This window comes from Megascapheus bottae, chromosome 25 (assembly GCF_031878675.1).
Source record: "Megascapheus bottae isolate mThoBot1 chromosome 25, mThoBot2.hap1, whole genome shotgun sequence".
NCBI classification, from domain to species: Eukaryota; Metazoa; Chordata; class Mammalia; order Rodentia; family Geomyidae; genus Megascapheus; species Megascapheus bottae.
This window is the reverse complement of record NC_143533.1, coordinates 18,709,146-18,726,320: the sequence shown is the minus strand read 5'-3', so window position 1 is coordinate 18,726,320 and position 17,175 is coordinate 18,709,146. Positions and strand designations below refer to the sequence as shown.

Sequence of the window (17,175 nt, the reverse complement as noted above, 5' to 3'; positions counted from 1 at the left end):
CCAAGCTCATCTAGTGTTATATAACAGAAATATAGATACCACATATGGAAGTTTAAACCTGCTCATGGCCAGTTAAAAAAGTAAAAAGAAATGAGTATTGCTATTTTAATAATTTATCACAAAATCTAAAAATACTATTTTAATATTCAATCCACATGGAAATATTAATGAGATGTTTTATATTATCCTCATCCTGAGGCTTCAAAATACATGATAGGTTTTATACTATTGGTGTCTCTTATTCTGGATGAGCCACATTTCAAATGCTAACATGTGGGTTAAAGCTTTAACAGGCAGTGGAAACCAAAATATATTATACAACATACATAAAGGAAGTCAGGTGACACACTAAAGGTATCAGCTAGTTAATGACAAAGCTAGATTCAAACTGAACTCCCTGAGTTTGTGTCCTCTCAGCACCACTATACAACAAACATGTTAGGAGTATTAGGAAGGGGGCTTTAATGAGATAGTGAGCCCTCGTTTCAAATAAGAAAACTCAATGTCAGATACTCTTTTACAGATATGGTACTGAGTACCATATTATTACTGCTTAGTGCCACTATGCAGGAAAGAGAGTTTATCCCCATTTTAAGAATAAAACTTCAAAGTTCAGAGATGATTAAAACCTCCCAAATGGCCAAACTCAGATTTTAGACCAGTTCTGTCTGACTACAAAGTCTGGATGCTTTTTCATACATTCCAATGTCCTTTCTCTCCTTATTAAAGATTCTCAGAGACTTGTCTAATAACCAGCAGCATCTGTGTAACCTGGGAGCCTGGCTGAAATCTTGAGCGCACAGACCACATTTTGTCAAGATTCTAAATAAAATAAAAATTTTAGTTAAAAACAAGTTTGAAATTATAAAATGCCCATCACGACACCTGCCTTCTTTTCTCTTAGTCATTTCTCCTCTTTTTATGTCATAGCTATGTGAATTTGTGTTCCCACCAGATTCACAGAGTGAGAAGAAATGCTCATTTGAGTGGAAGTGTATCAATGCTATACAGGGAAAAGTGACACAAGGGGCTTCTTAACAGCACATAGGAGCCATGCATCCTGCCTAATAGAATTGTCAAGATGTGCAGTGCATGGCAAGATTTGCAGCTCATAGGTTCTGACTCCCATGTGTTCTGTCCATTTCTTGAAACTAGGTTCTAGTGGAGATTTCTTTGGTGTTCTTAAAAGGAGCTCTTACTATTGAGTCAAAGGCTGATTGTATATTTATCCTGAGCCTCTTCAATCACATTTTCAGTTCTTTCCTTGTGTGCCACCATGCCCTCAGCTTTTCCCTTCATTCACTGTGAGGCAGTTCCTTAAATAAGTGTTAATAAGTCCAGCATTTGGGGGTGAAAAGTGAGTAATGTGAGCAACACAGGTCCTCTCCTAAACACTATGAACTTGTTTAGCAAGGTGTTTTACCTTCTTTCCCACTTCCGAAGTCAATAGGGCATTGCTGGCTATTTCTGTCTTTTAGAAAACAACAGCAAGTGTGATAAATAATAGCAAGCCTTCTAACTGATTTTTCATTGTACTGCACAGGGACCGCGCAAGCTGTGTGTTAAGGAGATGAACAGTGGTATGGCTAAAAAACAGGCTTGGCTTATAAAGAACAAAATCAAGGCTTTCTATGCTGCAGTGGCAGCAGACTGCTTCAGAGATGGTGTCCGCAGTCTCCTTCAGGTAAGGCTGGCAATGAGGGGGGAGAAAGGGTAATTAGCACCCCATGTTTATGAAGCCCTAAAACAAATTGCTGTAGTTAGGCAGCTAAGCATCAGAGATCAGTTCCCAAGGTGAAGGAATTCATTTTGAATTTCTGGGAAAAGGCAGAGCTAGAACAAAAGGAGGGAGGCTCTATTACAGTGAACTAGGAAGGATATGCTGGAAATAGAAAATGAGGTTGCCTTTGGCCACCAGTGTACGTTCTGCTCCCATACTTATTGAAATGCAAATTTGTTCTACTGGTTGATAACATTCAGAATCCTATTAAAACTTCAAACTATTTTTGCAATCTTATACTTCATACAGCAGTGCAAGTCAAACATTCTTTTACTTTCTTTTGCAAATGGTGAGGGCAGCTGCCAGATGCAACTGAATAAATGCATGGGGATCAGGGTATAAAACCTCCCCATCCTCCTGAATTATTTCCAGAATGTTGAATAAAATGTAGTAATCTCTTTAGCTTAACATTAAAGCCCACAGCTCTCCGTCCTTTATCCTTTAGTCTTTCTTCATTTTCCCCTCTTCTTTACTTCTATAATAACTACGTAAAATTTTTTCTTGACTCCCATCTCTATAAGTTAGCTGCCAGAAAAATCTTTAAGATAATAAAAGAGACTCTCCAAGAATTGTGAAATTTAGGATCCTAAATTTTTTGTGGTAATACAGCCCTAGTTCTATGTACACCAAATGGTGCATTAGGCTTTCAAAGTCACCATCTTTGGAAGTGCCAGAATTGAGGACTGTATCCAGTAAACTGTTACCTATGTACAGAAATAGATAGATAGATAGATAGATGTATATGCTTAAATTGTAATAGTTTATAATTAAGATTATCTGATACATTTATGAGTCTAATACATCTGAAGAATACTTACTTGAAAAGTATCTGTGCAGAGAACCCATTTCTGAAACTGCTTTTTGTCTCTATTAATTTCCTAAATAGATATTATTGCAAAATGCTGATATTTCTTTTAGTAGTAGTTTATTTTCAGTAGCTCTTGGTTAAATGTCTGGGGAAAGTTCCAGATTAATATAAAATTACTACAGGAGATTTATAAAATAAAACAAGTTTTAAGTAGGACTGGGAACACAGATCAGATAGGAAATAGGAGGGAGCCGTGAGACAAAAGATATGGCTATGGAAAGAATGGCTATGGAAATTCATATGAATTTCTTCAAACGAAAGTGGCAAATGGGAAGGATACAGTGATGTTAAAGTTAAGCATTGCCAATTATGCCGTTTGGGATAGAGGCTTCTTTCCATCTAAGAAGTTATACTACAGGTATCCTCAAACTCTAGACATGGAAAAGACAATATTCAAACCTCTGCATGCCTACTAAGGACCAGATGAGTGTTGGAAAGAGTTGTTGGAAGCCAGGTGCCGGTGGCCATGCCTGTAATCCTAGCTATTCAGGAGGCTGAGATCTGGGGATCACGGTTCAAAGCCAGCCCAGGCATGAAAGTCCATAAGACTCTTATCTCCAATTAACCACCAGAAAACCAGAAGTGGTGCTGTGGCTCAAAGTGCTAAAGTGCTAGTTTTGAGCTGACGTGCTCAGGCACAGCACCCAGCCCAGCGTTCAAGCCCCATGACCACCACTCCCCACACCCCCCCCATCATCAACAACAAGAACAATAACACAAAGAGTTGTTGGACTATCTGCACATTCTCAGAGCAAGACTCTTCCAAATATATTGGAGGCAAAACTTATTTCAGGAACCCTCCATCATCTCCCTCTTCCTTCTATGTATGACTATATTCTCCTTTGTATTTCATGCATCTGTACAATATCACAATTACCTGTATATCTTGTCTGGCTCACCTTATTCTCAGAAACTTCACACCAGTGTGTATGCATCAGTAATTTCTCATGGTACCTAACATATCACTTTGCAATTAATAGGTGCTTGATAATATTGCCAAATTAAATTTGATTAACTGGAATTTGATATCTTGTCATCTAACTTCTGGTATGGAAGATAACTACTAATGATTCTGTCATGCAAAAGGTTTAGGTTTTAGAAACATAACTCAGTCATTCTTCAATAAGTAATGTGAGAGATTTTAGTGGTTCTTGTATGTAAGAATTTTCCAAACATGGATTTTTATTACTGATGACATTATGGACATAACAGGTAGAAATGAGCTTTGAACCACTAAGTTATAACATGTGTGCTAACAGTTAAGCCAACCCTTACTTGATTTAAATTATTGAACCATTTTAATGAGTGTGTCAGAAGAAATGCAAATGACTGCTAATTTAGAAAAGCTACATTTCTGTCATCTAAAATCCATTTATGGCTGAGATGATTTAGAACTAATCTCTTTATTTTATGCTTGGGTATGAGCATGAAGGACACGTACTAAAATGTAATCTCATCTTCAGAATCCTCAGAACATTACTTAAGCAGTCTTTGGACATTATTTTTCATTTGCAGTATTAGTTTCCCAGTATGGTGAGCAATGCCTGTATGTTTATGTCTTTCCTTTAGGCCTCGGGCTTAGGAAGAATGAAGCCAAACACTCTAGTGATTGGATATAAAAAAAACTGGAGGAAAGCTCCCTTGACAGAGATTGAGAACTATGTGGGAATCATACAGTAAGTGATGGCTTCCATGACAAATTCTTGTTTGTAATGCAGTAACCAGGGCAGTACAGAACACTATGAGGCCAGGCTAAATTTCCAGAAAGAAGTATATTCTCCTGATCCTCTCAATTCTTTAGCAAAATGAAAAACTATACCAACAACTGGAGGGTGTTTGAGTGCTAGAGAAAGTATTGCAGGGGTAACATTAGGGTCAAAGAAAAAAGTGAATGTCTATACTCACAACTTTAAAGTACATTTACAAGTGGAAAAACAAAGGACAACCAGAAAAGGAGAGAAGCTTTTTTTCTTCCAAAACAACCAGAATTTGGCTGTTATGTCCAGTTTACTGTGTTCATAGTCTCAAGGCCCCGGATCTTCCTGTTAACACAGAAAGTCCTCATACCAGTACTTCTGCTAGTGTGGTAGCACTGTTTTATGTACAAATGTGAGTTTTAGATGGTCTGTGACATTTAATAGTGACACATTTGAAAAGCTTTGGGAAAGAAATGAAAAGAGTAGAAAAGAGTAGATCTTAAAGGACCAGCAAGCACCAGTCTGACATCTTCAACATGAACTAACCCATTTAATTCTCAGAGAAGCCCTTAAAATAAGTACTAATCCTGTTCTCATTTTACAAATGGAGGCATCCTGGAAACTCAGTGCCATTAAGTAACAGAGCTAGGATTCCAACCCAGGACTACACAAATTCAAAAATTCAAATGACCCTAATGCTATGCCTCCTCCAAAAGTACTTTATAGATGTATATATTATCTGGCTTGATTTCTTCTTTTGATAGATGACAAATTTCCCCCTCTTTTGATAGATGACAAATTCCCCACTTACAGAGAGATATATTCTAGAGAACTTTTTTCTATGCTTAAAAACAATCAGACAAGAAGGGCAATCTTAGGTATTCCTAATAGCTATCTTTTGTGTCAACCAAATCAGTCAAGACTTCCGATGCCTGGATTTCACAGCATAGCACAGCACAGCACTCACAGCATGCCCCAAGAGTTCACATTACCTGGGTAGGAGATGACACCCACTGAGCATTTCATTAATCATTATTTTAGGCAGTTTGATACAATATAGTAACAGAAACATCCTATTAAAAAGAGGTCTGAAATTATATGCATTACTAACCAAACAGAAATTCACTTATTAGTCTCTTTCATATTAAAAAAAAGCCTTACATATTAAATGCAATATTTACCAAACATAGAAAAGCTGGACTCCATGATTGCCACCTTGCTCCTGTTGGTATTTTTTTTATAATAACTGGGTTCAGGGTAGACCAGGAAATCAAGATCTGCATCTTTCCCGGGCTCAGCAAACCGCATTTTGATATATAGTTACAATTGCAATCAGTTGCTAAGCAGACATTCTTAGATATGAATTGTATCTTCTCCCTTCATTATTCAGATACTTCAGTAAAATTTCTTCTCATCCTGGGGAACAAAAGAAGAGAGGGAAGAAAATGAGTAGGAAATGCATAAATCTTCAAAGAGCCCATTATTTGATATACAATTACTATATAGGCTCTTCTTCCGGCCTTCCTGTCATCGCAAACATTCTAGAAATTCAAAGGGATCAAAATAATTGAACCAAGGAGGCCTCTGGCTTTTACAAGTTAGTAATTGGTTTCTCTGGTAATAAAGTTCAATGTTAATTAAAGTGGCTCAAATTTCTACTAGTATAAAACTTAGCTGAATGAGTAAAGTTAAATGACTTTACTGCTATAACAATGAAGTATTATTTAAAAAAAGAAGATAATCCCACATATATATTGCATTTTCTTTTCTGATTTTTATATCCTTAAAGTAAAACACAGTATTATTGTTAACACCATGCTATTATTATAGGAGGGTGATATTTTACCATTTTTCTTTGAATAAAAGATTTTGTGTCTATGATATGCTTACATAGAATCTGTTTCAATGACTGCCCTAACAAACTTCTCCAATTTTTAGTGGCTCAAAACAAACACAGCTTTATCTTATAGCTCTTTGTGCTAGAAGTCTAATATATGTCTCATTTTACCAAAATCAAGATATAAAACAGGTTGTATTCTTTTCAGGAGACTCTAGGACAAATTCCTTTACACTTCTAGATTCTAGACATTATCTACATGTAGGCACAGCTCCTGGTCCCCTTTTTCAATCTTCAAAGCTGGCAATGACAGGTCTAATCCTTATGCTCTTGGAGGTCTATTATCTCAGCTAACAGGAAATTCAAACCATTTTTTGGAACACATTGTCTATATTTTATAATCAAAGTCAACTAGAAACAAGATTTAGTTGTGTAAATTTAATTTGTGACAAATTGTGCTAGAATGGATCTACTTTGTTAATGTAAAGATCATTTATCAAGTTTTGCATGGATACTTATATTACACTGAAATTATCACTATCTAATAGTACAGGTTAGTTAGTGGAAATTTATTTGCATACACAGTAGGGAACTAAACTGCATTGTCCTGGGAGGACGTCATCTACTGATAACAGGTCTGGGCTTCAACTACAAAGAATATTTAGCAAGGAAATCCCAGGGGCGAAGGTTTATAGTGACTCAAATGATTAATTGGCTTGCTTCCATATTTACAGCCAGAGGAAGCATACACTATGAGACTAGAGCAGAAATAAAGAACCATTAGTTTTACTCTAGATGGTCTAATTTCATTGGGGTTGATGTAGAAAGGCATAAGAGGTATTTTGAACTATTCAGGGTTGCCATGAAAAAGCATTTCTCCAAATGGTCTGTGTAGATCTAGCTATTGGTAAATGGTAAAAGTTCCCCAGATGGACTGGAGACATTTGTAAACATGAGTTGGATGACTAAAATGGAAAAGGGCTAGGTATGGTGCTACACACCAACCATCCTAGAACTGTAATGAAGTTGAGTAGAGTTATAAGCCAATATGGGAACTAATAACACAGACCCTATCTCAGAAAACAAAATAATGTGCGAGTGGGTGGTTGCAACCTGTAAATGATCTACTCTAAATATATCATTGATGATTTTAGATCACTTTATAATATATTTAATCATTTTTAAAGTGCGTCATAGGCTGTTGTGAAAACTTTTAGTTGGTAGTAATGAATAAGCTGGTTACCTAATAAATGATTTGTCTCTACTCAAAATCTATTTTCAAAAAGGGCAAAATGAGAATAAACAACATCAGTTCTTGTCTATATTCTGAAGAATTTTATTAGTTTTATGATTTCAAAATCATGGAAGCAAGTCTTTGTACTTGCCCAAATCTTGAAGATTAAAGGAATTCTTTAAAACATTAAGAACTTTGCTTCCCTTTCAGTGATGCATTTGATTTTGAGATCGGCGTGGTCATAGTCAGAATCAGCCAAGGGTTTGACATTTCCCAAGTTCTTCAGGTACAAGGTATGTATTTCCTTTATTTAATCAACAAATATTGTGTACCTACAATATGTCTGACTTTGTTTGAAGGAGGAGGGTGATAGAACAGTACATTACATAGACAAAATTTCTTGACAGAGAAGCTTAACTTATAAGACTGACCAGTGGTGTATGTACACTTCCCTACTGCTAACACAAGTGGTTTTTTTGCTTGCTAATCAGAAATGTGGAATGATTCAGGTAGTTAGCAATTATTTCTCTAATCACAAAACCACAAAGACAGCATCAACAAAAGTAAACATTTTCAGTATAATAGCCTACCAAATTAATTTCTGCAGAGAATGAAGATTAACTTTCCTCCAGAAAACATGTATTTTGCTTTTGAGGGTCTAAGAACTGGTTTGTAGCTAATGTGGAAATCAGCCCAGATGTATCATGATGTGAATCACTAATTGTGGTAAGAGCAGAAACACTAATTCAGATTAGTGACTCACTTTTTTCTCACTTTTTTATGTACAATTTGGTATTCCTGTTTAGTCTTTAGGTTTAAACATGTTCTTTTTTGGTGTATGAAATAAAGATTGTATTTGAAGAATTGCTGAAAATGTTAGGACAGGATATGAATCCATCTTTTCAGCCATACTTCACAATGGAGTCCATTTATGTCATGTATCTAAGGCAAAGGGATTTTCTTTTGGATAGCTATTATGTAGCAGGCAGAGTATAGTTACTGGGTAGAATAAAATGAATGAACTTGGTCTCTACTTTCAAGAGACTCACAACTGAGTAAGTACCACAGAGATATATTACTAGTAGATCACACATACAAATAAGGTATTATGCAAATAATATCTTAAACAGTCACCATCACTTGAGGTCATGGTAACAAGGCAGCCACCTTCAAGCCAAGACTAGTCATTTTTGTTAAGATCTAGATCTTAGAATTTTACTCTTCAGAACTATAAGAATTTTCTGTTGTTTAAAATTAAAAATTACTCATGCATGGTTTGTTTTTGTTTTGGATCCTCCCCCCAGTCATGGGGCTTGAACTCTGGGCCTGGACACTGTCTCTAAGCTGAACTTCAGCCAGCACTCTATACCACTTTGAGCCATAGCACCACTTCTGGTTTCCTAGTAGTTAATTGGAAATAAGAGTCCCACAGGCTTTCATTCCTAGGCTGGCTTTGAACTTCGATCCTCAGATCTCAGCTTTCTGAATAGCTAGGATTACAGGTGTGAGCACAGCTTTTTTTTTTTTTTTTAAATGATAGCTTTAACAAAAAAGTATAGGAGACAGCAATTGAAATCATGACACTAGAAAATAGAACACCCCAAAATGTGTGCAATTGAGAACTCCAAAGCACAGGAAACAGGCCTCAAAGAGCAGGGAAAGAGGATCCAAAAAGGCTAAGGAATCAGGAAGCTGGTGAGCTCAGGGGCAGCACCCAGGCCCAGGGGTAGGGCGGTAGCCTTGAGCTGAAGAGCTCAGGCACAGTGCCCAGGTCCATAGTTAAAGCCCCATGACCCACAAAAAAGGCAGAGAAAATGGATGTAGCCAACCATCTTGAGAAGTAAGAAGTAAAGAGAGGAACAAGATTGAGTGATGTGTCATGGAAGATCTATAGATCTTAAGATGGGAGGCCTGGGCATTTTTCCAGATTGAGGAATGGGCATGAGTGAGTAGAAGAAATCAAAGATAGTGGAAAAGAAAGGAACAGACATGGAATAAGATGTAGTAGCAACAAGAAATCCAGAGAAAGACATGGATGTTCAAGATGACCTGAAATAAAAGAAAATCTGACTTGAAGCAAAGAAAGTGAAGATCATACACTATATTCCAGTCTCCATTCTCTTCACAACCAGAGGAATAGTGTACTTCAAAAAAGCAAGACAGGCCTAGTTTCACTGGTGTTGAGAATAAACTAAAAGCTTTTTAAAAGTCAGGATGAGGAATGGGAGAGATCAGAAAGTCAAACATTTCAACACACAAAAACAAAATCCCAGCTGTGGAGTCTTTTTCTCCAGCAGCACTGGGTCTTTAAAGAGATAGCAGCATTGAGTTATAGCTGGTTATGTTCAGCAAAAAGGAGGAGTCTGGCAGGGATTTGTAAGTGCTGTTCTCTGATGGATCCAGAGCCTGTTTGCTGTAGAAGAGAATATCAGATTAAGTGAACTTTCTGATGTAACTAATTTAGCATGTTGTAGCCAAGGAAAAGGAAGAAGAAAAGGGGAACAGAGGCCAAATGTTTTGTATAAAATAGAGATGCTATCTGACCATGAGGATCATTCAAAACTAAATCCACCCTATGCAGAAGTGTAGCCTACGTGTTGATCTTTTGGTGCCTTCAGCTTGGTTTCTCCTTCCCTTTTAGATGTATCTTTTGTGTTTAGATCAGGTACACTGATTTCTGCTTAGTTATCATGAATAATTTATAACTATTTTGCTAGCCTTTGTAGCAACAGTTACTAACATACCTGAGCACTTACATACCATGCTCACATATGATATTATCATCCCACCTACTCTGTAAGTATTATCATTATTTTAACAGCTCACCTGTTAAAAGCCAGTTTTACACAGGATTCAGAAGGCTGTTAATTAGTAGAGCTAAGATACAAACTTCTATCTGTTTGAAGACACTATTCTACCTTATAAAAAGGAGAAGCAAAGAAGGAGATGGCTTACATTATTAGATGCCTTGGTGAAATCTAAGATATGGGACAAAACTGTTTGCATATTTTTTAAAAAAAACACCCAATATAGAAGCTGTCCATCTTATAATTGTTACAGGTAAGAATCTAATTTCAAGAGACCTGTTCTGGCCATGAGTAGTGATACAGGCCTGTAATTGTAATCTCATCACTCAGGCAGGAAGATCAAGAGGCAGAGGTCAGCCAGGGCTTACATAGTAAGATCCTGTTGAAAGAATGAGAAAGAGTGCTTCAGAGAGAAAGATAGAGACAGAGTCAGAGATAGAGACAGAAGCAGAGACAGTGGGAAAGCTGTCTTCTTGCTATCTCCCTGGGTTTAACTTCCATCTTTGTGCTATAATGTATTTCCATCTGAAAAATGAGAATGAAAAGAATTAATTTATATTATGCATTTGCTTTGTATATTGTGTTGTCTTCAATCTGAATGATGGGCTGCTGCTGAAAACATTGCTCCAACCCCTCACTGTTCCAGCCACCAAAATGCACCATCAATATATTTCTATAAAGCAATCTAGCCACCAAATTCCATGACATTTCTCAACGCATCCTGGCAGTAAGCTGCATTCCCTTTTAATTTCCCAGGGGAAATTAAATCAACTTAGATGTTTGAAATATTTCTTTTTAGTTTTAAAAAAAGAAAAATACAGTTGGATACTAATAAAATAATTATAAATAACAATTATCTGTAGCAAATAAAAAAGAAACAATGCTACCCAAATGTGGGAAAACAACTGCATAATGGTAGAAATTAACTTTATACCATAGTCCTGTGCATTATTTTGAAGTTTATGCAATATATGACACTAGCCTAATATTAGATTTGAATTGTAAGAAATAAGCTTGTGTTATATTATACTGTAGTATTAGGCTTAATAAGAGCCTGATAAATCTTAAGTTATTGAATTATACTATGTTAATGATTATCATCATGGCTTTTCCACTCAGGCACTACAGTGTCATCATAGATTATAATTTAAAGGAAATATTAGCAATTCAAAGTGCCTATATACTGTAGTTAATAAAGCAGTGAATAGAAACCAGCTTTATAGGTAATTTGCCAGCTAATGACAATTATTTCTATATAGTCTCTCAGGCTTATATGAGAATAACTTTTTATATAAATAAGATCGATGCTCATAACATTCAAACATGTTCACTATAGCAACTCACCCAATACTGATGACTGGAAGTTTCTCTTAATAAATTAATTTGTAGCTCAACAACACAAAAATTCTTATTCTTTATTTCCCATGGGGTATTTAGCAGGTTTTCCAAATACAACAAAGAATCAAAACTTTGCTGGTAGAAATAAAGGGTTGAAATGTGATTCAAGTGGTCATGTGTTCTGTGTAAGCGCTGCATGATTTATGGTCATCTCAGAGTACAGTGATATTCCTGTGTCTGATTGAGTGGCTTAGCAAAATAAAGACAGATGGCTGTGCAGTAAATAATTACTTGATTGGAAAGGCAACCATTGCAGGACAGCTTCTGCCTTCAACTCAACTGCACTTCACCTGGGGGTTGGCATATTGAATCATAGGAACATTTATGGCCTTGAGTTGACTGACTAAGGAATGAATCATAATTGAATAATTAAGAAAGATAAAGGATGCTGTAAAATAGGAAGGGATGTGATTCCCCAGGAGGTTTCCCTACTCTGCCTTATGCAGTCAGATATTTGACTGTTCTCTATCTTTAAGATTCAAAGCAGATGGTGATGTGTAGATTCCTGCCTATTTCTATGAAAGATGTCTTTAAAAAAATAGGAAAGAAAATAAAGACTGATGCTGCTAGGACATTTGAGGCAATTTTGACAACTAAATTGAATTCCAAAAATAGAGTGACTCCCATTGCCAAGCATCAATTTATAACGTGTTTGGTAATATGGCTCAGGAGACACTCTTCATTCCCACCAGAAGAAATTCAGGGGATATGTGTGAAGAAATTGGTGAGAAACCCACTTTCACCGTGACAATCTGAAAGCGTCTTTTCTTCTACCATTATGACCTCAGGGAGTCTCTTCAAATCTTGAAAAGACAGAAGAGCTGGTAGATACTGTAGTGAAGATACAATGAAAGGGAAAGAGGGCCGAGCACTAGAATTGGGATCAGTAGACTAAGGCTAGTAGCTGTGTGATCTTGAACTTTCCAAACCTAAGTTTCCTTTTCAGCAAATTGGGCTAATACCAGCTTTGCAAAATCACAGTAGCAGTATCAAATGAGATACGATGTGGAAAGGGCTGTTATAATTTCTGAATATTAACCAAGAAATAGTGATATTGGGGTGATAGTTGTAATCATACCATAAACAATCTTCATTGCCACCTTGATGGAAATAGATTTATATCTATCCATTCCTACTCCCTTGGCTCACTCCTCTGTGACTAAAGGTATATTTTTGCCCATCACCTGGCCAGCATTCATGGTAAAAGACACATTTGGACAAAATCTACTTTTGACTTCTCATAAGAGCAGAGGTATGCAGTACTACAGATATCTAAGTCATACGAAGAGAACATCAAAACATCACTTTTGCTTACCAACTGAAATGCAGAAAGGAAAGAGGTGCACAGAAAGAGTCCTTAGATACCAACAAAATGAATAATTAGCTCTAATAAGAATGTGAAGAACTACTTTGCAAGTGGGATTCATACCATTGTATGAATCTGAATATACACAAGAAATTTTCAGCCTTTAGAATATATTCTACCTGTTAGACTGTGGCTCTGTGATATCTGAGGGCACTGTCCAATCTAAAGCATGCAAACACAATTTGATTTTGTCTCCCAGGCCTGGAGTTTTTGAAGTTTGCCCTGTCTTGGATGGGCTGTGGCTATACCTTCAAGTATACTGTTGGTTGAGCGCCCAGTTTGCTCAGCCAGCTGACTCAGTTACAAAAGAAGATTTATCTTTTTTTCTTTTCTTGTCCAACCTAGAGGACAAAGAACATGGCAATTAGTGGTTAATCACATTGTGAGTTGGAGCAAAAAAAGAAAAGAGACAAATCCCCTCCCTAGGGTAGACTACAGTTGTCCCTTCCTCCCTGCAAAAAGCTCTCAAATAACGACCTTCAAGAGGACTGCAAAGAGAGAATGTGCGTGCACACCCACGCGCGCACATACACATACACACACACACACACACACACACACACACACACACACACACAGTCCCCCCTTTAAAATGATACCTCTTGAGGGATCATTATTTAGGAGCATTAGCTGGCTCACACCCTGTAACTGTATTTCAATTCATGTCATGATGAAGAGATAGAGCCTAATGAAACAACTATAATAATTAGCCACATGAAAGTCTTTGGGGTGGGAAGTATACAGGATTTAGAGTCAAACATTCCTCTTTGTATTTATACCCTGTAACTTGCTAGATAATATAGGTTAAGACATATTACTGATCCACGGTTTCTTCACTTGCAAACTGAGTGCAACACAAATGATTAGAACAAATCCCAGGCTTCTCAAAATCCTGAGTATAGATGCAGTCATTGCTCTGTTCTTCAAGGGGCTCTACAACATTTGTTAAAAACAAACAAACAAACAAACAAACAAAAATGTTTCTTCATTTTGTAAGGCTCCAAGGAGAGAGTTGTGATTTTCCATTTCATAGGCAGGAAATCTGAGGCATTGGAAGAGTAAAGGACTTGCCTAATGTTGCATTAAAGTCAGCTGCAGAGCTAAAATGGGCTATGGCTCCCAGTGAAATGCAGCTTGTCTTCACCTTTCAACATCAGGGATAAGCAACTCCTGTCTAAGGTTTAATACCATCAGTCTAATTTTCTAGATATTCTATAGCTGCTGGTCTTGAGAACCTTTGAGGCTTTGGGGAAATCACATGGGCGATTTGACCTTAAATCGCATGCCACTGGCGAGAGATTAATTGCTAAGACCTGGAAAGGGGCCAGACAATTCTGTGTAGCTGAATAATAGCATTGTCTAGGGATGTGTCTGTCCTGACAGATTTAGTTAGTACATAATTGATAAATTGAGAGTTTGTATAGCTTCACTTCACAGATAGATAGATAAGGCAACAGGCTCCCAGGGCTGACATTTACCAAAGTCCTACAGTATATTGTACACTGAATCTGGATCTTCTACCCTCTCCCTTGGAGTACTGCTCATTTTCCGAAGCTCTTTTCTCAGCAGGCAATAAGAGGAAGAGATCTGACAAAAGTACCACCTTGCCTAGTGAAAGAAGGCTCATCAGTTTAGCAACTGTCACATGACTGCTTTCAAAAATCTTATTTGCCCTGATCCCAGGCAGGTCAAAGAAGGATCTGAGATATTACATAGCAGCTTCAAGGGTTTTGTTTTTCCTTCTTCTTTTCATCACAATCAGAATCCAAAAGAGATAAAGGGCAGCCACATGACTGACATCAAAGCTGAGATGATGATCTTAAACTTTGGGCAAGAAATGTTGTACATCTTGAGTCTTGTTTTAGACTCCAGTAACAGGACCACCTTTTCACAATTTAAACTCTGACATCACACAGAAATCTCAGCTTCTATTCCTCTGACTTTGATCACCCCCCCCCATAAATCGTTTCTTTTTCTATTTTTTACTGAATAGAAGCAATCTGTGATGGATTTTGTTTTTCACTACAATTTGCCTCCAGAGCTCACAGAAATTTATTGTAAGGTCTGGTTATCTTTCTTTAATTTTCACTGATATCTAGAATCTATCAAGTATACTTCAATCTTGTCACTTAACAATTGTAAACATTTGTCCCAGTAACTTAGGCCAGGAAACCACTAGTTTATAGTGTAGAAAATATACACAGTGGATGAGTTTGTTTGTTTGGGGACAGTAGTAAATGAAGTAGGCACCAAGGAGTCCTTCTTTCCCTCACTAATCAAAATCCAGTGACTTTGTGCGTTATAACACTTAACAGCCACTTTTCTGGATACAGATTACTGAACATATTATTTTTGTCATTTGGGAAAAATCTTATCAAACATAATTTTACTGTACATATGTCACTTCAAATACTAAGTTTGGGAGATTGTTCCTAGAAACTTGCTCCTCTGAGTTTAGACACTAGTTTTGTCTTCTTCCATCAGATGAGTTGGAGAAATTGGAACAAGAGAGATTAGCATTGGAAGCTACCATTAAAGACAATGAATGTGCAGAAGGAAGTGGAGGTATCCGTGGTTTGTTTAAAAAAGCTGGCAAGTTAAACATTACTAAGCCAACTCCTAAGAAGGGTAAGTACTTTTTATTTTTGCCAGTCCTGGGCTTGAACTCAGGGCCTGAGCACTGTCCTCAGACTTTCTCAAGGCCAGAGATCTACCACTTGAGCCTCAGCACCACTTCCGGCTTTTTTCCTATGTGGTACCAAGGAATTGAACCTGGGTCTTCCTGTATGCTACTCAAGAACTCAACCACTAAGCCAACTGGGGAACTGAGTCTAGAGAGGGACTGAAACACTTATTGCAAGAAGTATGGGCACAAATGCTGTTTATCAGCTTTACTAAGTGGTAAATAGAGGATCTAGAATTCCAGAAAGATACCTTTGTTACAAACCAGAATGCTTGGCTTAGAACTCCATTGATGCTATTACTACCTGTAGATTTTGACTGAATAGTAGAATTATCCCAGGAACAGAGGGCTAAAGTATGAGGGAGTTGGTTATAAGTTTTCTAAGTAGGTACATAATTCAAATATCCATTTTCAAAAACTGCCTTCTTTCCAAAACACTTTAGGCAGGTCTGCACTTAATGAGACCTACAGTGACCTCTGCTGGTAGAAAGATTAACATGCACTTCTTCATGTTAAAAAAAAAAAAAAAAGTCCTCAATTGGAAAGACCATTTTTCTGAGGGGGGGGGAGACTCTAAACAGCAAAATCCAAGTCGAAATTTGGCATCCTTCAGGTATAGTTGACCATAGACATTCTAAGAGGCCATATCCTAACCTGTAAATGGTTTAGTTATTTTGCTTCTCCTCCCATGATAACCAACTCAGGGGATGAAATTTTACCTGTCACATAATTGTGTATACTTACAATGATGGGAAATGCTAATAATCATCTCACTAAAAATGTTAGAGGCTTCCTCAAGTTTCTTTGACATTCCCTTCTTTGAGATGAGTTGACTATTAACTACCAACCTTAAAATGACATGTTCCTTGAAAATAATGTGTTCAAATCTGAAGTTGGAGGTATATCAGGACTTTGAGAATGCAAAAATTAATAACAAGATCCTTTTGAATACTAGGTGCTATACTATTTCCTTTTCCAGTATTTGGTTTATTTGGGTATCATATATGTTGTTCTATGTGATACTATCTGTAACAGCAGTGGAAAATTCAGGAGTCATAGCTCCATACTGTCCCTTTTTAACTGGGAGGAGGCAGCATTTATGTCCTTCTTAATGATAGGACTTAATTCAAGAAGCCTGTTTCTTTTTTTCTTTTCTAGTCCTGGTGCTTGACTCAGAGCCTGAGTGCTGCCTTTGGGCTTTCTCAAGGCTATAGCTTTACCATTTGAGTCACAGCACCATTTCCAGTTTTTTCTATGTTTGTGGTACTGAGGAATCAAACCTGGGTCTTTGTGCATGCTAGGCAAGCACTCTACCACTAGGCCCAACTCCCAGCCCAGGAAGCCTCTTTCTATATTACAGTATTTGGTTTTGCAAAGACAAAACAAAACAAAACAGAAGCCAATGTTCTCTTCTGAAAGTCAATATGTTTTGGTGCTCAGAAAAAAATAATAATGTCACTCATTGCTTTTAATACCTAAAAGTTCAAACGCAGCTCTAACATGAG

General features: G+C 37.1%; 1 protein-coding gene and 1 long non-coding RNA gene across 6 annotated transcripts in view; one reads left to right on the top strand and one right to left on the bottom strand.

Moving 5' to 3' along the window:
• LOC150046516 (uncharacterized) overlaps window positions 1–17,175 on the bottom strand; it is an 82,621-nt gene that overhangs the window by 39,423 nt on the left and 26,023 nt on the right. For both annotated transcript variants that reach the window (XR_016539709.1, XR_016539708.1), the window contains exon 4: window positions 5,527–5,761. This is a non-coding gene — a long non-coding RNA (uncharacterized LOC150046516). The remainder of the gene's footprint in view (window positions 1–5,526; window positions 5,762–17,175) is intronic.
• Window positions 1–17,175, top strand: part of Slc12a1 (solute carrier family 12 member 1) — an 82,733-nt gene that overhangs the window by 50,575 nt on the left and 14,983 nt on the right. For all 4 annotated transcript variants that reach the window (XM_090358460.1, XM_090358459.1, XM_090358461.1 and 1 more), the window contains exons 18-21: window positions 1,544–1,684; window positions 4,218–4,324; window positions 7,627–7,709; window positions 15,472–15,615. In XM_090358460.1, the coding sequence (XP_090214586.1) occupies window positions 1,544–1,684; window positions 4,218–4,324; window positions 7,627–7,709; window positions 15,472–15,615 (475 nt within the window). The remainder of the gene's footprint in view (window positions 1–1,543; window positions 1,685–4,217; window positions 4,325–7,626; window positions 7,710–15,471; window positions 15,616–17,175) is intronic.